Genomic DNA, 25,038 nt, shown 5'->3' with positions numbered 1-25,038 from the left:
AGAAAGAATCTAGAGGCGAGATCACTCAATTTGCCTAGAGATGAAACCACGCTGATTCTAGATTATTAGCCAATCTAACAAGCCACTGGGACCTTTTGGATTAAGAAGTAAGTCACCATTTTCACTTACACTATATGTTAAAAGGAGAGATAATAAACTGAATTAGAACAAAAAAAAATGAAGAAAAGGAAAAAAAGAGGAAATGAAAGATTGTTTCCTATTGTTGATGTAAGACTTCATAATCATGAACTTTTAAACATAAATGATTAGGGCCTTCGACCCAAATTTAACATGGTATCAGAGCAAGCCACTCAGTATGTGGGCCTCCACCTAAATTATCCACTTGTAGAGCCACAAAAGAGAGCGGGCCTACACGTGAGGGGGATTGATAAGAAATAGTCTCACATGGATTAGTGGATACAAAGATTTTGAGTTTATAAGTTGGGAAAAAGGCTTCCTAAGTGGCTAGTCATTTTGGGATAGGGCCTTCGACCCAAATTTAACATGGTATCAGAGCAAGGTTCTCATATGTGGGCATCCACCCAAAATTATCCATGTGCCACCACGTGGGAGACCTCTACCCAAATTATCCACGTGCCTACACGTGAGGGGGAGTGTTAAAAGGATAGCCCCACATACATTAGTGAGTATAAAGATTTTGTATTTATTAGATGGGAAAAAAGTATCGTAAGTGGCTAGTCATTTTGGGATAAGGCGTTCGACCCAATTTAACAAATTAAATTCATACAAATTGAATTAGAAACGTACCTCCCATCATGGCCATCAATTTTCGACGATCGAAGATGTCTCGTCTATCACAGAGGCTCGTCGATGGCAATGTCCAGGCATCCTCTGCTAGACCAAATCCATTAACTTAACTACTATTTTCCATCAAAGGAGGAGAGGTTGTACTTGCTACCAGTTACAACCGACGACCACCATCCACTCAGGGAAACCACCCTGTGAATGGGTCAGTTATGGAAACTGACTTACACTTGACACTAACTTATCAAACTGGGATTGGTTTTCATTTTTGCTAAAGTTTGTAATTTTCCCAATTGACAAGGAGCTAAAGGCAAGAAAATGACATGAAATTGGTAAACTATTATGCCGGCTATGATGCCCCTAGAGGTGTTGAATTCTAATTTGTAGGCATTAGGAGCATTAAATAAAAGAAATAGAAGAACGCACAAGAATCAAAGAAGTATCATATCTATTGGTGACAAGCACTTAGAAGAAATTATCACCAATAAGTCCTTGAAGATTATAATAATCAAATAAAGTTGAGAGTGATTAATCAGTTACATTAGATTAATTCTTTAGGGTCTCTTCTTTATTAGCCACGATAAATTTCCAAGCGCACTAATAATATCTGCCGGGTCCAGCCTCTTAACATGGGCGACCACTGTCACAGGCTGGTGCATGAAAAGTGATTCTACTCTTATTCCATTTAATCTTACTTTTCCCAATCCGAACCTACTATTCTTCGCCAGTAGCTAATGTTCTTGGTCGAGTTTTCCCATTAAATTTAAAGCATTCCAGTGCCACCGCTTCTTAAATTGCTTCTCAGTATCCCACTCCACAGCTAGAGAAAACTCTTCGACATGGAGATGGAGGCAGGCAGTGCAGTGGCAGTGAGAGGAAGTGAGCCCACAAAGGCGATGAAGCTGGCTCTCCTCCTGATGAATTCCGCTCTTTTAGCCCTCGGCAACACCGCCGCTCCTCTCCTCCTCCGTCTCTACTTCATCCTAGGCGGCAAGCGGTTGTGGTTCTCGAGCTGGCTCGAAACAGGGGGCTGGCCCATCATGATTATCCCCCTCTTTATCTCTTATTTCTACCGTCGAAGGACCACGGCGCATAATACGAAGCTCTTCTTCATCACTCCTCGTCTCTTCATAGCTTCAGCTTTTCTGGGCATCCTCACTGGGTGTGACGATTATATGTACGCTTACGGTTCTGACTATCTGCCCGTCTCAACTTCCTCTCTCCTCATCTCGACCCAGTTGATGTTTAATGCGATTTTTGCTTTTCTCATCGTCAAGCACAAGTTCTCTTCCTATTCAATCAATTCTGTTTTTCTGTTAACACTGGGAGCCGTTGTTCTGGGGCTCCATACCAGCGGGGACCGGCCGGCGAACGAGTCGCACTTGCACTATATGCTGGGATTTGTCATGACCATTGGAGCAGCTGCTCTGTATGGAATGGTTCTGCCATTAATTGAGCTCACTTATATGAAGGCAACGCAGGAGATTACTTACACCTTAGTTGTTGAGATGCAAATGGTGATGTCCTTCTTTGCCACTGCATTTTGCACCATGGGCATGCTAATCAATCATGATTTCCAGGTAGATCCTCATCTTGTCAATATAAATTATCATTACATGTCAAACATAGTTGGTTACCTCTTTATATATTAGTTGATCAAAGAATTTTATATCGCTGATGTATACGAAAAGTCCGAATTTGGTGAGAAACATATGAAATGCTATCAAACGCTACCGCAGTCATCCCATCAACATCTATAACAGCCGAGATAGCCGTTTCGTATGACAAAAACTTAATAATTGGTTACCTCTTTGTGTATTCATCTAACACTTTGGATGCTCTTTTATTTTAAACAACAAATAACCAATCATTTTCGTGGAAAATAGACCCGATAGAGTGGAGTCGGGTCCAAGACATAGATGATGGCTCAATAAGATACTGACAATGAACAAATTGAGCAGATATTTTTAATGTTTGCTACAATCTCTATACGAAGTTAGTCAAATATCTCCTCCTCTTCTCTTACGGTGTTTCTTTCATCAGTGGTTTGTGGGGAAAGATACAAAGAAGCGCCGAAAAGTTCCGTGGCTATGGGGAAAAAAGAAGTATTCCCAGTTGAGCATCACGCCAAATAATTTAGATAAAAACAGATCTCACGTTCTATCGCTTGCCTCCCACTAGGCTACGAATCCGCCATTCATCTTCTCTCTCCATCAACTGTTTGTCGTTTGGTTGCAGGCAATTCCAAGAGAAGCAAGTGAATACGAGCTGGGTGAGGTGAAGTACTATGTTGCTGTCGTATCAGCGGCTATAATGTGGCAATTTTTCTTCCTTGGAATGGTGGGTGTTATCTCTTGTTCCTCGTCTTTACACGCCGGAGTACTAATTGCAGCTTTCATCCCTGTTACGGAGGTACTGGCTGTCTTCTTCTTCCGGGAGAAATTCGGTGCTGAAAAGGGTGTTTCTCTCGCTTTATCTCTCTGGGGTTTCGGTTCGTACTTGTATGGAGAGAAAAAGAAAATGGCAAAAGAGAAACAGAACGCGAAACTCGTGAAAGAAACTGAGCTTGCATAGACTCGGAGGAGCTACCCCTTGCATGCAGCGCTTGCGTGATTGGCAGCCCTATAATGAAGGAAGAAGAAGATCAACACGACATTGAAAATGTCGACTTTGCCTTCCATCTTGTAATTTTTATGTTCGATCCTGATGAATATTTTGGAATAATTACTTTTTCCCTTTTAGGCTTGAAATTCGAGGGCGCCATTGATGGAAACATAGAAATTGAAATGGGTCAGTCGGATTTTGCAGATATACTAGTCCACGTGGTTTGTTTTTTAACCTCACTTAAGTATTTTACCTTATTACCCATTACACTTTATATAATGGGTGGTATACGGTTTATCCAATACGAAAAACTATTTTGTACAAAATATGCGAAACAGCTATCTCAATTGGTGATCGGACGGTTAAGATAGCCGTTGATCATAATCGGATGACTGAAATAGTATTTCGCATGTTTTGCACCAAATGGTTTTTTGAATTAGATAACCCTCTTACTTGATTGATAAATAGATATAAAATAAAAAAATAGGTAATTCTTATTAAATGTAGAAGATATAGATAATGATTATTTCATAATTGATTACTTGATTATCCAAAATATTTAAATTTAATTTTATAATTTTAATTTAGTAATATGATAACTTAGAAAACCCTAATATTGTCTCCCTAATCTCAAACCCAATCTCATTATCCTCCTTATCAACTATCAATAAGCAATTGCTTAACTATGTTTTTGGTATGCAAATAAATTAAAGAAATACTTCATATCAATTTTGGTTGATATTAATTAAAAATAATGTTAAAATAGTAACAAATTGTCTACTACTCAAGGGTACCCTTCTTCTCAACCATGGTATTCTGCACCACCGGCTTAACCACTTCAAACAAAGGTGGCTCGTCCACCTTAACTGAACTTGACTCATCTACTTCAACCGCTAAAAGAGAATTGGGATTTGTAATAAAAAAAAAAAACCACCGGCGAAATAAAATTCGTTGATGGAGAAACCTTTACCAATGAATTATAAATACTCTAGTAGAGGCAAAATTTCTCCCAACAAAATGGATGTTTATGAAAAAAAAAAATCCCATGAAGGTTAAGTGAGTTTCTATGGTTTAAATATCTTCTAGCGGAATTGAGATTTGAAAAAAGGATCCTATGGAACTCAAGCGCCTCCAACCCGGTATTCCACAAGAGAACAAAGTATATTGAAGTAGACTGTCATTTTTAAGGGAAAAATTACGAGCTGATTTTATAAGTCTCAAACATGTTTCATCTAAAAAACAAGTTGTTGATATATTCACAAAGCCGGTGAACTTAACCACTATATACACTAAACTGGGAATCTATAATGTTTTCTCTCTACAAACTTTAGGGGGAGTGTTACAAGATATGATCTACCATTAATGATATTGATGTAAAAATTCTAAGATTCTTAGTCTTTTTCCTCATCTTTTAGAGTGAAGGGCATGGATGTAATTCTTACTCTTTTAGAGTATAAATAAAGCTTAAGGAAGAGGATTAGGGATTAGCTCATAACCCTAATCCTCTTTTTCCCCCAACGTGTTCTTCTCTTCTCCCTAACCAATCGTCCTCTTCACCTTAACCTATCCTCTCTCTTTCCATTCTCCCTAACCAATCGTCCTCTTCACCTTAATCAGTCTTCTCTCTTTCCACTCTGCTTCTGCCTCTCCTTTCTTCATCTTCCTCTCTTCTTCCCTTTCTCTCCTTCTTCTTATTGCTTCAAGGATGAATCTTATTACCATGGAATCCTGAAATCAACACCTTAGGTCAAAGCCCAATTACACATTCAAATGATTAATGATTTTTTACACTAGTATCTAACCTAAAAGAAATGAGAGTAGAGGATAACAATTTTTTTTAATATTATAAAGATATTTTATTAGTTCTATGGTTTCATATTACTTTATAATTTTTGAATGAATCTTATTTTATGTTATAGTTTTATTTTAATTATTAATTATTTTAAGCTATTTATTATCATATTTATATAATTCTAAAATAATATATTAAATTATCCATTTACTTACCTGTTTACCCATTTACTCACAAGTAAACGGATAAAAAAAATCAGATATAGAATAAACTCTTATTCATTAAAGTCAAACAAGTAATGGATCAAAGGTATGGTAAATGAAATAGGTAACAAAATAACCATTATCGAGGTTTAGATGAACTTCTTTAATTTTTATAGAGACCCACCTCTGAATGGTGAATCACCTAAAAGGATACATTCCAAGGAACCATTTAAATGCATGCATATAATAAATTTGGACAAAGTGTTCTGAGTAATGCTACACAGTAATAACACTAACAACCATAGTGAGAGCTTTTTGGGACGATAGAAAAATAGAAGCACCGATTTTCTTGGTGAGAGTTTTCAACTACAAGAATGTCAAGCAGCAATTAGTTCACCGACGAGGATAAGATTAGGACGCACAACGCCCTCGCCGCCTTCGGGCTCCTCCCCCATCATTGCCAAAAAAATAGGAAAGGGGTCAAAAGAAGAGCCCCTTCCTAATTACATCACAAAGGAAATTCTCCCAAAACTCTCCACTCTACCCTTCCTTTTGGGGAGTGGACTAATCCGCGCGCTCTAGAGGCATGTTAGTACCTCAGAAAGAATGAATTCTCTTCATGAATTGGACCTCAAGCACTTGCAGTCCAGACTGCAGTTGTGGTGGACTTCCTCCAATTCCACGATCCAAATGCAAAAGAGCACTCAGACAGCCGTTTTCAGTGACATTAAGATGAACAAGAAGACTGCCACTCCAAACATTAAACGGGGATCAGTCAGGCCATCGATGATCTGCCGCCACCTGTAAGTTCAACCAGTAGATAGCTGCTGATAAAGCCTGTTGTTCATTTAAAAATCTCCATTACTAGTCCGAAAACAGTACAATAACCTAATTAGACTACCTTATTTTGGTAATAATCTTAGGGAGTATTCTCAACAAATATTGAGGATATGATAGAATTGAAACCTAAAAAGGAAACAGTTCACTCAGCAAGCAAAAACTCCCAGTGTTTTGTTTCGCAACAAATTTTATAAATGCAACTGATTCTGCCAATTTCAAGGCAGGTGGGCGAGAGAGGCCACCCTCATAAAGTTCCATATCAGCGACCAGGCAAATGTACCTTACTTTAGTTGCAAAAAGTACACCTCCTATAAAATTGGCAATTGTTTTGGAAGTAACAAATATGATACAACATACCAGTTCCCTTCAAAGACACTGTTTTCACGGTTTACTTCCTCCTTCTCAAGTTCTTCCAGCAGCATTTGTTGACGATCACTAACCTTCCTGGTAGAAATTGAAAGGAAAAATAATTGAGCCATATGCTTTTCTTCAACCAGAAAATAGAGACCTTTGTTGCACTAAAAGAGTAGTTTAAGTAGGACTCATCTGGGCCATTAAGGTACTAATAAAACAGTAAGATAAACAGGAAATGTGACAAACATCTTCCTGGCAAGTGAGAGGTAAAAAGCCAAAAGGAACTTACAAAGGAAAATGAATGTGAAAACGCACGTACTGGTCACCATGGTCAACAAGGACACTATGTCTGGGCAGACCTACCTCATTTTACAAAAGTTGGAAAATTCATTACAATAGGACTGAATTGACATCAAAAGTCTTGACAAACAAATCTAATTGCCATGAATGTAGTACCTTTTCCTCTTAGTACCATAGTTTGGCCATGTTGAACTCCTTTTGGAATCTGAAAGAACACCAGAACTTCAAGCAATCAAAAGAAAAAATGCCAACAAGTTGGTTGATTATCCGAGTTTGGCAATGAGCCCACACAGTTCCTACGTCAACTATAAGAAAAGTAGCAGTTTATTTGAGATCAAATGACACATCCATCTATAAGCCTATAGTCCAATCGAACAAAGCTGCAGATGTCCACAATCTTCAATGACTGGATCCATCACAGTTTTTTCAAGAGAAATCACTACGAGGATCTCATTATCTCCCCGGATAACAGATCATCATGAGTTTTGAAGAAATTAATCTTTAAGGAACCATGATGCAAATTGTAGTCATAACTGCTTAGATCATATTTACTTGAAAAAGCTTTCTGCTTCTCAAGCAGATGAAGATTTAAAATTATGTAGAACTGCATATGGTCCTTATAATCTACTCTATGTTCCCCTCATATTTAAAGCAAGTAAGGGAAAAATACTTATACAGTTTTAAGAAGAAAACCGAATAGAGAATTTAATTCAATTACAGTAGTTTAGCTGTTGTATGTGGACTCTGTATTATATGAACACTGCAGCTTTCGCTATGTTGATGGTAGATCAACAAATAATCGGTGCTGAACAAGACTATCAAATGATTAAGCAGAACTTAGATAATATTATGCATTGCATAATTTTACTAAGTTTAACAAAAAAATGTTTGTCATAGATGATCCGTTGATCTCATTGGTAAGTTCCAATATAATAAGAGATTCATTTTTTTTTTGTAATGGCATTAGGTACTCTATGTTTATCTATATCATAGAACTTTTTATCTTTATGAAGACATTTAAGTGAAAAATCCTGCCAGAGTCTATAACATAGATAAACTGATAAGAAATACACAGATTTTTATTTTTTAAAAAATTGGTGAACACAAAAAATTGTTTTAAGGTTTTATTTAATATTAGTTATTTAAGGTCATAAAACTAACACAGTTAAGGATAAAGTAATATACACTTTCACAAACAAGGTGTGTAATATAGCATTTTTTTTATATTTCAACTATTATGTTCTCAAAGAAAATAAGTAGCAAACTAGAGATATAAATGAAATCATGATATGCATTAGAAAACAATATTTTAAGATCATGTACAGAAATTAGAAATAGACGATACTTTCACTTGTATCTTCCCATTTCAACTATAATGTTTTCAAACGAAATGAGCAGCAAACTAGAGATATAAATGAACTCGTCATATACATATAGAAAATAATATTTTAAAATCATATACAGAAATAAGGAAATAGACAATACTTTCACTTGTATCTTCCCAGAGAGGGTCGGCACCTCAACTTTGCCACCTAGAATAGCCTGGAAGAAACAATATTCACTCTAAGCTTACAAACCACAAAACAATTAATAGAGAAAAATCTGGGACATTCACCATGTTAGATGGACATCAATTCTCAGTAAGAATTTTAAAACAGAATTGGAAATATATAAACCCAAAACTAATGATAGTCAGCAAAGTGTAAAAGAACTATGAAGAATTACTCTGTGCTAACAGAGCCACACAAACACAGCAGTGTGAGAGAGAGGGTACACGGATCCCCTATCTACTAAGTTTTCTTAGCTCTAATTTTTCAAAAATAAAATAAAACGTTTTCTTAGATCTAAATGTCAAGCAACAGCAATTAGCAAGTAACAGTTCACCTACATAGCCAACCTGATCCAAGTGTTACTTTTGTTTGCTAATTACAAGAATAACTTTGCAAGCATGTAAAGCAACCAAGCAACTTTCAGAAAAGCACTCTACAATCTGGTCCAAGTGACAGCCTTTGTTAGCTATCAACTCAAGATACTTTTAAGCAAATACACATGATATATAAAGACTACAAAAAAGAAAATTTCTAGCTTTTTCTTATGCAACTTTTAAACTCATCTAATTAAAATTCTTTACTGAACATAACAAACAGAAAGCAAGCTGATCCTCACTTGAGTAAAGCTAATATGGGAGTCCACATATATATCTGCACCATCCCTCTTGAAGATAGGATCTTCAGAAACCTAAAGAAAGGATGAAAAAATACATAAGAAAAGAGAGAGGTCAGATGCCAAAATCTTGCTATACAGCTCTAAACTTAGAAAATAAAATAGTAAACCTAGACTACCATGTTTATTTTGGTCACTAAGTCCTCTTCCATAAAACAAAGCAATTGGTGTATAGTAGATTAAAAAATAATAATTTAACATCCATTCATCAACAATGAACAGGTCCTAACAAGAGAAGAGGACACACAAATTTCATAAGCAAAAATCAATAGGTACTTCAAGATAGAAGACATAAAAGACAGTTGGAAGCCTAAAAGGCGTTTGGAAGTACTAATATTTTTCCAAGAAATTGTGGATGTTTGCAATCCTCTTATTTGTAATGATAACAGACTCCTGGGCCTGCAAATTGTATTGCTAATGGATTAGTCAAAGAAGGGTTGTTCATCAGTGCTTGGCTGCAGATAACTTCCTTGCCAAGTATCCTGAGGCTTGAGGCTTTTTATCTCCCTCCCCTAGTTTCACTTTGTCTTTGGTTAATAAAACACCTCCATTCTCTCAAAAACAAGAAGGGAAAAAAAGAAAAAGTTATAAAAATCAAAATGAAAGCTTATTTGCTCCATTACCCCAGTAATATATAGGTTGTCCATCTCAGTCTTAGGCACCAAATTGAAGGACCTAAAATCTGACACATCTCTTACTGTTCCAAATGAAATAAATGAATGCCTCAGATCTCATCCAGAATATTATAAAATTTTACCCATAATTCCCAAAATAACGAAAAAGTAAAAAACAAACTGTCTTCGTATTTGTCCTAGCTATATTAAGTATATAAGTGAAATTATAAGAAAAAGTAAACATAGATAAGATAATCTTCTGATTTAATCATATTTTTTCTTTCTTTCCGTCCTCAATTGACTTTTTGATAGGATCCTTTTTAGTCCAATTTCGAATGACACTATTTTCTTTTGTAGTAGAGACATTGGTGGGGACAACCGTATGCCCATCGAGCCCCAATTGGACCCACAACATTGTGGTTGGGATTATTCTTTTTTTATAATTTATTTTTATTTTTTATTTCATTTTTCCTGATTTTATGAATTTGTTATTGATTTATTCAGTTAAGGATTTTATCCCTTTTTGAATTTTAAATTTAGAATTTTGCTAGTAATAGACTGTACCAGAATGGTCGAAGAGTTTTTGAAGATAGATGAATAAAAATTTCTTCTGTTGTGTCCTTCTCCCTTCTTCTTCTCATTCCAGCAATGAAACCCATCACTCAATCATCTCCAAATCAGGTACATTTAGAACCAATTAATTGTCTCGCATCAATTTGGTATCAGAGCGGGTAAGATCACGCGTGCAAAGATCATCTTCCTCTACATCAGAGAATTATCCTCGTCACTTATGGAAGATCACAGCCTCACGACTCCCCTTCTCGAGTGTCTTCAGTCGCCTTCTCCAACCAGTCGCCATCGCCATCACCATCGCCATCGCCAAACACATTCTCAATCGTCCAAGCCAAATTCCACGAGCCGTGAAAAGCTTCTCCCTCTTTGTCCTTTCTCAAATTTCACGATTACACAAATTATCCTTCCTTACAGCTGCAACAACATCCACGAGGAAGCATGCAAAACCAAATAACGGTTGCTTCACAACGGACCCTCAAGAGCAAAAATTATTCCAAAGATCTTCTACCAGCAAACTGTCAAGCGATTCGGCTCAAATGTCATCAAAATGCCCAAATCAGAAATAAAAAAAAAAAAGGTCAATGCTCTCTATCTCGTACATTTTTGTGGGGTTTTTCCAATTCCAGAAACCCAAAATCGTCCCAATGTCACAGCCTCTAAGCCCTTTGAGCCATCTTCGCTAACAGGCACTTTCCCAACTTCTAGTCCTTCATCATTCCATCATCCAGCCATCATCTCCAAATACAATCGCCGCCTACAGTCGCACACCATCGCACTGTCGTCGAACCCTCAACATTGTGGTCCAACCATTGCCGACTTACCTAAGACCCTTCCGAGCCCCTTCCTTAACAATAACAACACCAATGTCCAATCAAAACTAAGAACGTTGCAGAAAAGCTATGCACCGACCCAAATTCGCTGCCTACCGTCGCCTCCCTTCCTACTGACCTCTCCGCCGTCAGCTCACCATTCCCCTCTGTCGTTCCCTCTTCCGGCTGGCGTTGCAAAACCATTCCAAAATCATCGCTGAACTACACGCCGGCCAAGCCGCAGATCTTGATTGCTTGCCACCAGTTCCAACATCGTCGGCTTGCCATTCCACCACCTAAGCCTTCTTCCTCTTCAACGTCCCCAACTCAATCCCAAACATAAGATTCAAAAATAAATCATGTTGCGCCAAAAAGGGAAAAAGTCTCGTGCTTCTTTGACACGCACATGCACGACTCGCATGTGGGGAAAAAAACATGAAAAAGAAAGAAAAATGAAAAAACAAAACATGAAAAAAAAAAAATCACCTTCTCTCCCTCTCTACACTCCTTTTATAGTCCCCTCCCCCCCCCCCCCCCCCCCCCCCCCCCGGTCTCTTCTTGTGCACTCTAACTCTCTCCTTTGGTCTCCTCTATGCTCTCTCCCTACTCATCACCTAATCCTAAACTCCTTCCCCTTATCTCTTCTCCCTCACAAGCCTAATATTTTCCCTTCTTTTCTCTTATCTTCTCAATTGTTTTCTACTTTTCTCCCATGAAATTGTTTACTTCTTTTCCCAGCCTTTTTAATCGCTCTCTCTCGATCTTGCTCCACCTCTACCCTTACTCTTGCATTCGAATAATAACTTAGAACACCGATTTGTTGAAGTGTAATCCGAGCACTCCTCAAGGTCCAATTTTATTCACCCTGATAGAATTGGTGGGGACACCCGTATGCCCATCGACATCCAACGGGACCCACCATTATTCCTTTTTGATGATTTATTTTTATTTTATTTTATTTCATTCATTTTTCCCATTTTACGATTTTTTATAGATTTATTCAGTTATGGAATTTATTTGTTTTTGAATTTTAAATTTAGAAATTTGTTATTAATAGACCGTAACAGAACAACTAAAGTAGTTTTTTATATGGATGATAAAAATTTCTTCTACTATTATCTCTCCTTTTCCTTTCCTGTTCTTCTTCTTCTTCTCCATCTCAATTCTTCATCTACTTCTTCTTTTTCTCTCCTTCCAGCAGCGAAAACTATCACTCAATCATCTCCAAATCAGGTATGTTTAAATCCGTAATTGTCCCACATCAGACATTAACCAAATGAGAAGATTCAACGCATTACTAAACTGCATATGAAATGATTTCTTTACTTCTTTTTTTTGTTTTTTGAAAAGAAGCATATGAAATGATTTCTGGCCAACGTATCAATTGGTTAAAACCCTCAATCTTTGGGCTCAACAAAAAATTAAGGACATTAACCAAATGACAAGTATCAAGGCATTACTAGTTGTATATGAAATGATTTTTGACCAACGCATCAATTGGTTAAAACCCTCACTCTTTAGGCTCAACATAGAATTAGACCTTGCAGCCTTATTCCCGGATGTTATTGGGTGTAAAATGCATGCCCTCCGAACTGCTTACCTTTGTCTCCCTCTCTCTATCAGAAAGCCATGAAATTCCTTCGGAGCCCAATCATTGAGCATTCTGAGATGTGTTCAGCGCATTGGCATTGTAATCTCCTCTCACTTGGTGAGTTAGCCACTCTCATTAAATCTACTTTGACGGGCTTGCCTGACTACTTCCTCTCCTTTCTCCACTTCCCTGTCTCGTAGTAAACAGGATTGAAGCCATTGAGAGAAGATTCCTATAACAGGCACCTCTTTTAATTTCAACTACCAATTAGTAAATGAGGAGGAAGTTAGTAAATCCAAGAGCATAGTTGGACTAGCATAAAAAACATAAGGTTCATAAGCCTCCACTCCTGTCGAAATGGCTCTAAAAAATTGGAAATAAAAAAACCAACATGAGGAGAACATCATTATACACCTATTTCTAGCTGGACACATGGGTGGGGGAGTAGAGTCTTGGAGCTGCATTTCCATCAACCTTTTGGCTTGCCATAGACCAAAGCACAGAAGTTGGAAATTCATTCAACAACACAAACAGTGCCCGCATTTGAGATTTGAACGCAAGGAGGGCATAGAGCTTGTGCCATGAACCTCTAGTCACTCCTAGAATATACATAAGAGGTTCAGGAGAGTACCTTATGGTCGGGAGGGATGACATCTCGGGATCGTGCACGGTCACCTCCCAATACTCATATCTTGGTGGCTATGACCTTAAGTAAAAGGCTCTGAGACAAGAGTCCAGAATATCCCCGCTATCCCTTGAATCAATCTTTTTTTGTAGTGCACAGCTAAAGATAGAATTTTCATAGTTGACCAACTGCACTAAAGGGGAAACAACATTGAAGACCAAACTTGCAAGTGCTATGATGACCAGCCTGACACTTCTTCCTCCACTATCCCGTCTTGGGACAGATTATGGAGCACTTGCATCCTCAAGTTTGGACTTCAACTTTGTTTCAGCTCCACCCTTAGCTCTCTTTTCTTCCAAGCTTCCTTCACGCCCTGGGGGCAGTCGGGAGAAACTTTCAGATGATAACCCTTGCTGTTGTTCTTTGGGACATATGGAAAGCACAAAACTATCATACTTTTGAAGGTAGACTAAAGACCGTCAGACGTCTCGAGGAAGCTACAATGCACTCCATCCTTTTTTGAGTAAGCAAACTGCAAAACATGTCCCACCTTCCCAACTCCTTAATAAGAAGAAACTAGAAAACTATTATAAGTTCTTTATATTTTGTCCTCTGCAGCTTAATATTGCCTAGTCTCCTCCTCAAAGGGGGTGGCTAAGACTCAGCTTTGATGGTAGCTCGTGGTGCAACTTGGGCCCAGCTAGAGGAGGTGACATGATCAGAGACTCCTCAGGTAACATCATTCTGGTCTACTTTGCTCCCTTTGGTCATGGTGATGCGATCATGGAAAAGTTGAGAGCCTAATTCAGGGCCTCTGGCTATATACAGGAAGATTCTCAGCCCCTCTAGTCAAAGAAGGGGACTCGTACAGTCATAATTAGTTGGGCAAGCAGGAAGGAAGACCCTCCTTGGCGCTTCATAATGTATTTTGATAAAATTGAATACCTCTATAAAAATTTGAATGTCACTTGGCAGCATATTCCTAGAAGTGATAATGGCCTAGCTGACTCTTTAGCTAGGGAAGGGGTCCCTAATCTTTTCTTCCCCTTTGACCCCTTCTAGCCTTCTGGTTTTGTATTGTTGTTGCCCAGATCTTGTACTCCTTGCTCGCCTGGGTTTTTTTTTCAATGGATTTCTTTTTTTCTCACTGTCAACCAAAACACAAAAAAAAAAAAGATTTCTTTCTTCAATACAAATACTTTACTAACTGAAGCTGTTACTACATAATTTAATGGCTCAGATCACTTCAAAGATAATTTTTTGGTCATTAATTTTGGTCCAGAAATTGACAATAGTTTCATATAATGGTTCACTAGGTCAATCAAATTATCTAAAATGCAGACCATATTTTACAAATTATTGCAATGCATCAAACAGTGGTCTCATGTATCCAATTCAGACATTCTGACTCATCTTCCATTCTAACCCGAGATAAATCGCCTAAGACACAAGCCAACTTGGTGAGATGTACAACCATGATATGAAGTTCAGAGCATCATAATAATTCAAAAAAAATCATTAACGGTAACATCACAACCTAACCCCAAAATAATCGAAAGAATGTAGTCGTTTCCATAGCCTATCAAAACCACAGGGACTATTAGAATAACAAAATCAGGTACCTTCAGCTTAATATATAGGTTCCCAGAATGAAAACCACGACCTCCACTATTTCCAGCCCCTAGCACTCGAATTGTGTCTCCAGATTCCACTCCTTCAGCAAAGAAAATTAACAATCAAATATACAACCAGTACAATTTAGGACTTCTCCATAAATAAATAAATGGGAAACACTATATTTCACATTATCCACTTATTAACAATGAAAAACACCTGCAGGGATGACAACTTTGACGTCCTTGACACCTTCAACCACCCCAGATCCTTTGCATGCCAAACAATATTCCTTTATACAAAATATCAGCTCCATAAGTCAGTGAAACTACTTAACCAGATCTAGAAATTGCCATTCTTCACCAAAATTAGCAGCAGACCTTAATAACTCGACCAACTCCTTTACAAGTACCGCATGTTGATGTGAAAGGTGGAACAGTAACCTGATGAGGTATTTGAATCAGCAGCAATTTATTAATTTCTGTGAGAAGTGAATTAATGCCACATATATGTTTATATAAAAGTATTTACTCTGCCTTTGCCTCTACAAGCTGGACATATGTTTGGTTTAGCTGTAGGAGGATGCCCACTTCCATCTGCATTTCCAAAGTGAAACAAGAACAGAAAAAAGTAAATCGATATAGTAGGACCAAATTAGTTAAAATGTTGTCGGTTTCTTTCTTGCTTGTTCGGTTAGTGATATCTTCCAAGTCTTTTATCAGAAAAATATAACACTCACAATAATAACATGAATGCCTTCTAATGTGTGATCTTAACTCCTTGTGAAAACAAAAAACACTGAAATTTAAAAGCTTTCTTTTCCATATGCAGGATCGTAATCAACCAAAACTTGAAGGCATTGTGTTTACTCACGACAAGAATCGCAAGGGACATCTGCATCAAAAGATAGATGCTTTGTGCACCCAGTAGTAGCTTCAACAAATGAAAGAGAAAGCTCCACCTATAAATTCCATGAGAAAAGCTCAATATATTTTAAATGCCACTTCAAATTAAGCTTCCACTTGCTCAAAAGATAATAATCAACCTCTACATCCTTCGCAAAGTTTGTTGTTACACCATCTTCAAATATCTGCAGAAGCGTTGAAGTTGTTTTAAGCATAAATTGCAAGCCATATGTGAAGAAAACAAGAAGGGCAAAGCACAGGTTTGTTGTATCTTTTGAACCATAACACACCTCAGAAAAAATTTTGTAGAAGGTATCTGAGAAAGGTTCCTGATGGCCATAACCAAAGCCCCTTGAACCGTGATAGTATGCTCGAGTTCCAGCATCATGAGAGTATTCTCCGGGTTCAGCATCATGAGAGTATTGTCTGGTCTCATCGCCACCAGACTGTTGCTTCAAATTGCATAGAGGCAACAAGCGTTAGGCAGGTGTAGTAAAAGGGGATGCATTTGGGACAGAAAATGGCCAGATAATTTTTACCTCATCATATATTGCTCTCTTTTCTGGATCTTGCAAAGTCTGCAGTTTACCTTTCACAGATGATGGACTAATTTACCAAACGTTGCTAAACATAAGCAGAAGCTTCAATGATATTCTACATACAAACCTCGTAAGCGTCTCTTATTTCTTGGAACTTTCTCTTGGCTGAAAGGTTGTTCTTATTTCTGTCTGGATGATACTTCTTCGCAAGCTGCATAACTATTGTATTAGCTTACAAATTGAAAAAACAATTTTTAAGTGATATACAAAGAACATAAACATCACATCTAAGATATGAAGTATAAATAAATGAACCAACAGATTTCAGATCAAAAGTAGCTACCACATTTCCATATTCCTCACAGTTGGATATTACAGACTTGAAACAAGAGGTAATAAAAAAAGAATGTTCCAGAAAAGGAGTATCTAAAGCAGATTTCACATCTAATTCCTTCAGATTTTTTTTATTTTTAAGAAACTTATTTTGTTAAATCTGATTTATTCATAGGGGTAAAATATTTTATTCTCAACCGACAGAAGATAGAAAAAGTAACACCACATGGCACTTCATTTGACATTTACATCCGAAATAAGAATGAGAGGAACAGAGCTACACTAAACAAATTAAATACAAGCACAAACATAGAGATTCCAATTAGGAGAAAGATCGTGTACACTTTGCATTAGCATGTCGAATTGCAATCCATATCTATCAGTGGGAATGCTGGAATAACTTGTACCTTGATATACACATCATGAGATTGGGGCAGTATTACAACAGATACATATAGACTTTGGATAGTAAAAATGAAAGGTACCCAGCATTAATCTCAAGCCGGTACATGTACTCACTTCACGGAATGCCTTCTTAATTTCATCTCGAGAAGCAGTTTTTGGGACACCAAGTATCTCATACAAGTCTCGTTCTTTGCCTGAAAAAAAAAAAAAAACGAGATGAACAGAATTCAATATTCACGAAAGAAACTGAAATAGAAAACCAAACGACTCGGACGATGAAAAAAACCTCAAAAATAATTAATTAACCTACAGAGACAAAGTATCATACCGGTAGTATGGAAATGACGGCTGAATGGTCCTCTCCCAATATCAAACTTGTAACCATGTAATGCTGGAATTAAAACGCCGTGTTTCAGTAAAACAACAAGAGTAAGTAACTTAACACACCGATATGACAGAGAAAGACTAACACGGTGCGGACGAAATTGATCGAAAAAATGAAGAAGCCCCACGATTTTTGTCTAGGTGATTGAAGTACGAATCGGAGACGGAAGATAACAGGTAACGATGTCGCTGCCAAATCAAATTCGTCGAAAACACCAGGCGGCCAAGTCTTCCCATCGGGAACTAACTGTAAGTTTCCCCACGCATCAGAGGCGAAGTAGAGAATATCGATAACAGGAAGATGAGAAGTAAGATATGGATAGAATAGTTGAGGACGGTCTCACAATCGATCAAGGATCAAGGGGTCCGGTGAGAGGAAAAATCGCAGAAATCGCAGAAATCGCAGGGGCGTGGCAAGAGAGAGCAGTAACACAACACATTATATTTCTATTTTCTGCTATATTACTCTCAAATGCGGCACCTGCATTCTCGAGGGTTTAGTAGAGGGAAATTTTCGGTAGTTCGCGGCAAAATGGAACAATGCGAGATTGAGCCTCTCAAATGCATGACCATGTGATCATGTACTAATGCAGAGCAACTAGAGAAAGGGACAATTACAACATATATCCGATTTGTTTAGATACGAAAAATGGCATAATTAAATATGAAGAAGACAAAATAACATGAGAAATTTCCAATAAATAAAATCAGTTGTGTTATTGAAATATGAAATTTTTCTTTGAAATAGAAATCATAGATTGCGTAATAATTCTATTATAATAAGATTTTTTTGTTGTAAATTCATAAGTAGACTTAGTTTGAATACTATGCTACAACTTTAAATAAGTACTTTTTTTAATTCAAAATATTTTTATTTGTTGATTATGCTAATTACTTATTATAGATTTCAAATGGATATAAATATAAACATATAAAAATTAAAATATTCAATATAATTTTTTTTCAACTATTCTTTCTTTCCATAAAGAAAAAACTATTCTCTTCCTATGCATATTGGCTATGAAACCCAGTGCATGGTGGTTTAGCAAACTCTGACACCTCACTGATTATTCGATTAAACCTTGCATTCTAGTTTCTATCAAACACATACTATTATCGTGACTTTGAGCTCAACAAGCAAGAACGATCATAAGAAGTTGTAGTAGTTGCAAGCCAGTTGCAAAACCATGTTAACTCACTCACTATTCTTCCTCCTCAAATTATAATTACATCTCTATATCTCTCTTTCTTTCATTTTATAAGCTCCAAAATGACTAAATCTATTGAAAGTAATGAACAAAAACCGTAGGAACCCGCCACAACAATCACAGGTCCCCAGCCTTGTTCTTCGTAAAGATCAAACTCCACTGAGATGGTTCTCTTCTTTTTGCTTTGGAAGTTGATTCCGCGGTAGAATCCTCTCCCCTCACCTCTTCAACGTGTAAATGATCAGGCTTCCATCACCAGAATCGACGGATCTCCGAGTGCCAAAAATAGTTTTTTTCAGTTACCAAATTTATGTATAAATACACCTTGTAACTTTGTTTATAATTGTGGGAATAAAGAGTTTTTCATTAAAAACTTGCATGGTATCAGAGGCCATTGATCCCTTGTTTCTCTGATATCCATTTTTTTGGCGAGAAGCTTTCCCTCAGTGCATCATTGCTCTGCTTCCACTGTTGCCCACCTCTATGCACCAGCATAGTCATCGCCCCTCAGCTTTTATCCAGACACGACAGCCCCTGGCATTCCACCTTTCTTCGCCGATGCATCCTCCTCGCGTCCTGCGGTGCTGCTTCCTCTATCAAGAGACCACCAACGTTCCCAAATTTTAATTGTCATCTTTATTTTTTCTTAGAGCCCGAGGGATAATTTCTCATAGCCGCCTTCGTCCATCCTTAGGGCAGGGAACTTGGGTTAGCATCGGCCTATGGTTCAATTTTGTGCCCAGCCCAGTTCACAAAGGTTTAAAAAAAATCAGGTCAAACCTCAATGGTTGCTGAATCATTTTCTCATCTTCTTTCATTTCATACTCTAATCCACATGATCACCATCAAAATCTCCTCTACAACTTACCTCCTATGGAAAAACCAACTTCTTCCTCTTTTGAAAAGTCAAAATCTCCTTAATTATGTAGAAGGAACCCTTGAGCCACCACCTCAATTTGTCACCTCAGATTCTACCAACCATACTGCCGAATATTTGGCATGGAGAGTAATGGATCAATGTTTTCTCAGCCTCCTCCTTTCCTCCCTCGCCAAGGAGGCAATGGCCAAAGCCGTTGGCCTCTCCACTACACATGAGGTCTGGCTTGCAATGAAAAATGTCTTCAGTCATTGGTCGAAGGCTCGAGAAATCCGTCTCAAAGACGATCTCCAACAGCTAAAGCGCTGCAATCAATTCGTTGTCGCTTACACCTGTGTTTTCAAGGGTCTCTACGATTAGCTTCAAGCGATTGACAAACTTGTCAACAACATTGACAAACTCCACCGGTTTCTCCGTGGACTCGGGGCCGAATTTTCCACCTTCTCCGTCGTACAAATGGCCCTCACGCCTCTCCCCCATTTCTCTGACCTCGTCTCCAGAGTTGAGAGCTTTGAGCTCTTCCAGAAATCTCTTGAGAGCCCTGTTTCTCCTGCTGCTACCTCTTGTGGTTCGGACCGGTCGACTTGCCGCGGCTCAAATCTCACCCAAGGCCGCACCAACGGTTCTGGCCGCCATTATGTCAATCGTGGCCGCACTCATTCTAGTCTAGGGTGCCACCCTCCTCGTTGCTAGATATACTGTTTTGACAGTCACTACGCTAATCATTGCAACAAATGTCATGCCCACAGTAAGTCCAGTGAGTCTCGTGCCCATTTTGTTGAAGCTTTCTCTAAATCGTGCACTCTCAATGGATTTGCACCCTTTGACTGGTTATTGGACATTGAAGTTTCTGGATCTATCCACTCCGTACACGGGTAAGAACTATGTAATTGTGGGGAATGGTGCCTCCTTACCTTTCTCACACTGATATTATCTCTCCTACCCCCAATATTCAGTTGTTAGATGTTTTAGTTGTTCCTCATCTTACAAAAAAAATTCTCTCCATCAGTAAATTGATATCTGATTTTCCTTTAACCGTTACATTTACTAATAATATTTTTCACTATTCAAAATCGTCACACAGGAGTAGTGGTGGCAATCAATAAGAGAGATGGAAGCTTATATGTGTTGGAGCGTGGCAACCCTGCCCTTCTTTCTATCCTTAAGAATAAACCTTTACATGCTTCCTATGATTTATGACGTGCTTGCCTTGGACATGTAAATCATTTTGTTATTTCTTCTTTACATAAATAAGGACATTTTTATCTTACCTCTTTATTGTCCTCTCCATCATTATGTAGTTCATGTCAACTTGTGAAAAATCATTGAATGCCTTATCCACATCATGAACATAAATCTTCTAATGTGTTAGATCTTATTCATTGTGACATATGGGACCCTTCACTAGTCAAATCTCATTTAGGATTTGCATATTATGTAATTTTTATTGATGATTTTTCCCGTTTCACCTAGCTTTATCTTTTGAAATTCAAATATAATTTTTATTATATTTTTAAAACTTGTGAAAAATCAATATTCGGCCCATATTAAAATTTTCCAAAGTGATGGCGAGGGAGAATTTTCTAGCACTTACTTCCAAACTCATCTTCGTACCTCTGGCATCCAACATTAAATTTCTTGCCCATATCCACCTGCCCAAAATGTACGTACAAAATACAAACATCGTCATGTGACTGAGACTGGTCTAGCATTCTTTTTCACTCCCATCTCCCTCCTTGCTTATGGGTTGAAGCTTTCAGTACTACAGCTTACATCATCAACCATTTGCCCACATCACTTCTTGAAGGTAAATCACCGTTTGAACTTTTATATGGCTCTTTTCCAAATTATGAAATTTTTTATTTCTTTTGTTGTCGGGTTTATCCTTGCTTACATGATTATATGTCTAATAAATTTTCACCTCATAGTATTCCCTGTATTTTTTTAGGTTACAGTCCCTCTTTAAAGGGTTTCACTGCCTTTATCTCATCACCTCTTGGATCTACATCACCTGTCATGCTCAATTTGATGAATACAACTTTCCTTTCAAAAAATCATCTTAGGATCAACCCCCTTCCTCTCTCCATTTTTCCAACTTTCTGGAACCCAGTCTTATCCAAACAACAACCCCTCCGTCCTCCTCTTATCATTCTCAGCAAATTACTCAATCCGGATTTACCCCATATTCTATTTGTACTGATCCGGTCGATGAGTCCATGTAGGCCACTAATTCATTTGTAGGTCCCTCCTCGCCACACCAGACTTCCAGTCCAGAACCTACTAAGACACGAATCACTCTAACTCCTGCTTTTACACTACCATTGGGTTTTCACCCTATGCTTATACTAGGCAAAACTGGTATTTTCAAACCATGCCAACCAACCAACCTTAGTATCGTAGGATCCTCTAAACTTCTCTCTGATCTCCTTGTCTCTACTACGCCTAAAGGATTCAAATCTACCGCTAAGAATCCTGCTTGGCTTCCTGCCATGGATGAAGAAATTCAAGCTTTGAAAAATAATCAGACCTGGATTTTAGTCCCTCGACCTGCCAACACCAACATTGTGGGCTCCAAATGAGTGTTTCAGACAAAATATCTGCTTAATGGATCCATTAAGTGTCTCAAAGTACACCTCATTGCCAAGGGTTACACTCAACTACCTGGTCTTGACTACACTGACACTCTTAGTCCTATTGTAAAAGTTACCACAATCAAAGTAGTGCTCTCTATTGTCGTGACCAACAAATGGCCTCTTCACCAACTTGACGTCAAGAATGCGTTCCTCAATGGCATAATCACTGAAAATGTTTATATGGAACAACCTCCTGAGTACATTGATCCTCGTTTTCCTCATCACATTTTTCAGTTGCAGAAAACTCTTTATGGTCTCAAGCAAGCTCCTCGTGCCTGGTTCCAATGTTTCAACTCTTTTATCACTCAACTTGGATTCTTTTGCAGTCGTGCTAACACTTATCTGTTTGTCTTTCATAAACACTCAAAAACTATCTATCTACTCCTTTATGTTGATGACATCATTATTACTGGAAACAACTCCACTCTTATCACCAGATTCACTCATAAGCTCAATTCTGAGTTTGCCACCAAATATTTGGGTTCTCTTAGTTACTTTCTTGGCCTTGAAGATTCGCCAACTACCGATGCACTGTTTATCAGTCAACTCAAATATGCACAAGATATTCTTACTCGAGCTTAACTACTTGATAGAAAACATATGACTACGTCTATGGTAATTTCCTAGCATCTATCCATTGATGGTTCTCTATTTTCGGATCCCACTCTTTACAGGTCTCTCGTTGGCACCCTTCAATACTTGACCATCACTCGCCCTGACATAGACCATGCGATCAACTTTGTTAGCCAATTCTTGCATGCTCCCACCGTAGATCATTTTCTTACCGTTAAGCATATTCTTCGCTATGTCAAAGGCACCATTCACTTTGGCCTTACCTTTCGCCCATCTGCTACTCTTGGTGCTGTAGGTTCTTATTCTAATGCTGACTGGGCTGGCTATCCTGACACTCGTTGCTCCACCTTTGGTTACTCCACTTATCTTGGAGACAATTTGATTTATTGGAGTGTTAAAAAGTAACCAACGGTATCACGTTCCAACTGTGAATTTGAAAATTGTGCTCTTGCGCATCTCCTTTGTGATTTACATGTTCCTATTCTACGGCCACCTCTTCTCTTATGTGACAAAAAAAGTGCATCTTCCTAAGTTTCAATCCAATTTCTCACAAGAGAGTTAAGCATATTGAATTAGATTATCACTTCCTTCGAAAATTTGTTGTTGTTGATAAACGTCACACACAATATGTGTCATCTCACTTGCAAGTTGCCGATATTTTCACCAAAAGTATTCCAAGCCCTCTTTTTGAATTTTTTTGTTCCAAACTTCACGTTTGTTCCAATCTGACGCTCAACTTGCAGGGCGTGTGAACGATATGGTGCCGTAACGGAAGCCTGCAGACCAGGCTTCCATCACCGGAACCGACGAATCTCTGAGTGCCAAAAATAGTCTTTTACTGTTACCAAATTTATGTATAAACACACCTTGTAACCTTGTTTATAATCATGGTGAATAAAGATTTTTTCATTAAAAACTTACACAACGGATGATCTCAAAAGCCAATTCTTTCGACTAGGATTCACCAAATGAAGCTCGACAAATGCTCTCCAACAGTGAGTTAATGAAGGGAACGAAGTATCTCTTCAAGAGCTTTGACAATGGCCAAGGAGTTGAAGCGAGCTCAGAGGTACAAACACACTCTCGACGTAGGTGAAATTTTAATCTTTACACGAGTTTTTTACTATTCTTTAATCTGTGATCGTTGTAAGAGGAATCTATAAGTAAGAAAATTAAATCTGATAAAAATGCCTGATAAAATCTCCAAAAAAAGCCTAGTGTTGTAGTTGTTTGCTCATTTCGTTGCAGAGCTTTTGGCTATGTATGTTGTTCTTTTTTCTTTTTTCTTAATGAGGCTGTAGAGGTTAAACAAGGGATTCTAGACTAGGGAAAGTGCATCATTACATTGTTTTAACTGCAGGCATAATCTTAAATCACCCTGAAGCCCTTTACCATATAGCTCATAATTATAGGCATCGATATGTTCGGACCATTGTTGACACAGTAAATTTTCAATAAGAGAGCAGCTGCTACAACCAAAAGTAATTAATTATAGGCAACACTAACAAGGCCTTAGTGTTAAACTGGTACAGCACCCAGTTTAGTTCTTAAAGCTTTGAGAACCGAAATCAGATTCTCCCTTGGAGGTAGGATTTCTTTCACGACTTCAAGTGCAAGGAAGTCTTGGAACCATGTTGTCAGCAAAGGTAAGTTGCTGTCCTCAATTATTTTGATGCCAACGGTTTCTTCCACAAGAGGAATCCAATAACCGTACAGACCAACGGCTATATCCACTAACCCTATCGTCTCACCCCCAAAGAACTTTTTCCCATGAAGGGCACCTTCTAGTACCTTCAAACATTCCTGGCCTTCTTTGATGCATTTCTCCTGATCTTCCCCGGTCTTAGCAAAAGCACCAAAAATTGCTGGAAAGCACTGCGAGTAGAAAGAAGCTGAAATAAGTTAAAGAGTTCTTTCAAAGGGTCGTGCCAAATTATTAAGTTCTAACCTTTTCGTCTGCATACTTCGCCCAGAACCGAGCCATTGCCCTCTCGTAAGGATCCTCTGGCAAGATCGGATTGTTCTTCCATACCTCATCCAGGTACTCAATGATCACAAGGGACTCGGCTATATTTTTCTCCCCGTGTAAGAGAACTGGAATCTTCTTATAAACAGGATTATATTGCAAGAGGCGGGGACTCTTGTTTTGGAGGTCTTCTTCCACATACTCGTACTCTATCTCCTTCAGATGCAGAACCCACCGGACTCGCAAAGAAAAGGGACTTGCCCACATGCCCAAAAGCTTCACTGCTTCTCCGGCCATAGGCTTTGCTT

General features: G+C 38.1%; 3 protein-coding genes across 7 annotated transcripts; 1 reads left to right on the top strand and 2 right to left on the bottom strand.

Annotated features, from left to right (window-relative positions):
• The first annotated feature begins 1,661 nt into the window (after positions 1-1,661).
• Positions 1,662-3,513, top strand: LOC137937771 (purine permease 1-like). The gene is made up of 2 exons (XM_068782939.1): positions 1,662-2,345; positions 3,004-3,513. The coding sequence occupies exons 1-2, from the start codon at positions 1,662-1,664 to the stop codon at positions 3,337-3,339; spliced, it is 1,020 nt and encodes a 339-aa protein (XP_068639040.1). The 3' UTR covers positions 3,340-3,513.
• Positions 3,514-5,588: 2,075 nt separating this feature from the next.
• Positions 5,589-17,984, bottom strand: LOC137936448 (chaperone protein dnaJ 1, mitochondrial). Of its 5 annotated transcripts, XM_068781125.1 has the most exons (19): positions 17,818-17,984; positions 17,560-17,720; positions 17,418-17,480; positions 17,204-17,283; positions 16,479-16,562; positions 16,352-16,390; positions 16,103-16,264; positions 15,953-15,997; positions 15,781-15,868; positions 15,439-15,503; positions 15,288-15,350; positions 15,127-15,199; positions 14,916-15,007; positions 9,025-9,096; positions 8,344-8,400; positions 7,015-7,063; positions 6,848-6,917; positions 6,562-6,648; positions 5,589-6,165 (listed from the first exon to the last, which is right to left on the bottom strand). In XM_068781125.1, the coding sequence occupies exons 2-19, from the start codon at positions 17,708-17,710 to the stop codon at positions 6,069-6,071; spliced, it is 1,437 nt and encodes a 478-aa protein (XP_068637226.1). In that variant the 5' UTR covers positions 17,711-17,720; positions 17,818-17,984; the 3' UTR covers positions 5,589-6,068. The 5 variants fall into 5 exon arrangements, with proteins under 5 accessions (XP_068637226.1, XP_068637225.1, XP_068637227.1 ...); XM_068781124.1 differs by having other exon boundaries at positions 17,560-17,984; XM_068781126.1 differs by having other exon boundaries at positions 16,103-16,258; positions 17,560-17,984.
• Positions 17,985-24,054: 6,070 nt separating this feature from the next.
• Positions 24,055-25,038, bottom strand: LOC137936794 (glutathione transferase GST 23-like). The gene is made up of 2 exons (XM_068781678.1): positions 24,713-25,038; positions 24,055-24,639 (listed from the first exon to the last, which is right to left on the bottom strand). Exons 1-2 carry the CDS (start codon positions 25,025-25,027, stop codon positions 24,283-24,285), a joined length of 672 nt encoding a protein of 223 aa, XP_068637779.1. The 5' UTR covers positions 25,028-25,038; the 3' UTR covers positions 24,055-24,282.

Source organism: Aristolochia californica, unplaced genomic scaffold, assembly GCF_029961685.1.
Source record: "Aristolochia californica isolate CCGP_79_NKW_82.1479 unplaced genomic scaffold, dmAriCali1.0.hap1 SCAF_7, whole genome shotgun sequence".
Taxonomy (NCBI): domain Eukaryota; kingdom Viridiplantae; phylum Streptophyta; class Magnoliopsida; order Piperales; family Aristolochiaceae; genus Aristolochia; species Aristolochia californica.
Note: the sequence above shows the minus strand (reverse complement) of the source record. Positions and strands in the feature narration are given on the sequence as shown.

Coding starts and splice junctions, on each gene's coding strand:
- LOC137937771 (XM_068782939.1), top strand. CDS start 1,662: ATGAAGCTGGCTCTCCTCCTGATGAATTCCGCTCTTTTAGCCCTCGGC. Junction 2,346..3,003: donor TAATCAATCATGATTTCCAG/GTAGATCCTCAT, acceptor GTTTGGTTGCAG/GCAATTCCAAGAGAAGCAAG.
- LOC137936448 (XM_068781124.1), bottom strand. CDS start 17,710: ATGGGAAGACTTGGCCGCCTGGTGTTTTCGACGAATTTGATTTGGCAG. Junction 9,097..14,915: donor ACCTATATATTAAGCTGAAG/GTACCTGATTTT, acceptor TCCTTTCTTTAG/GTTTCTGAAGATCCTATCTT. Junction 6,166..6,561: donor AGTGTCTTTGAAGGGAACTG/GTATGTTGTATC, acceptor TTGAACTTACAG/GTGGCGGCAGATCATCGATG.
- LOC137936794 (XM_068781678.1), bottom strand. CDS start 25,027: ATGGCCGGAGAAGCAGTGAAGCTTTTGGGCATGTGGGCAAGTCCCTTT. Junction 24,640..24,712: donor CGAAGTATGCAGACGAAAAG/GTTAGAACTTAA, acceptor TTCTACTCGCAG/TGCTTTCCAGCAATTTTTGG.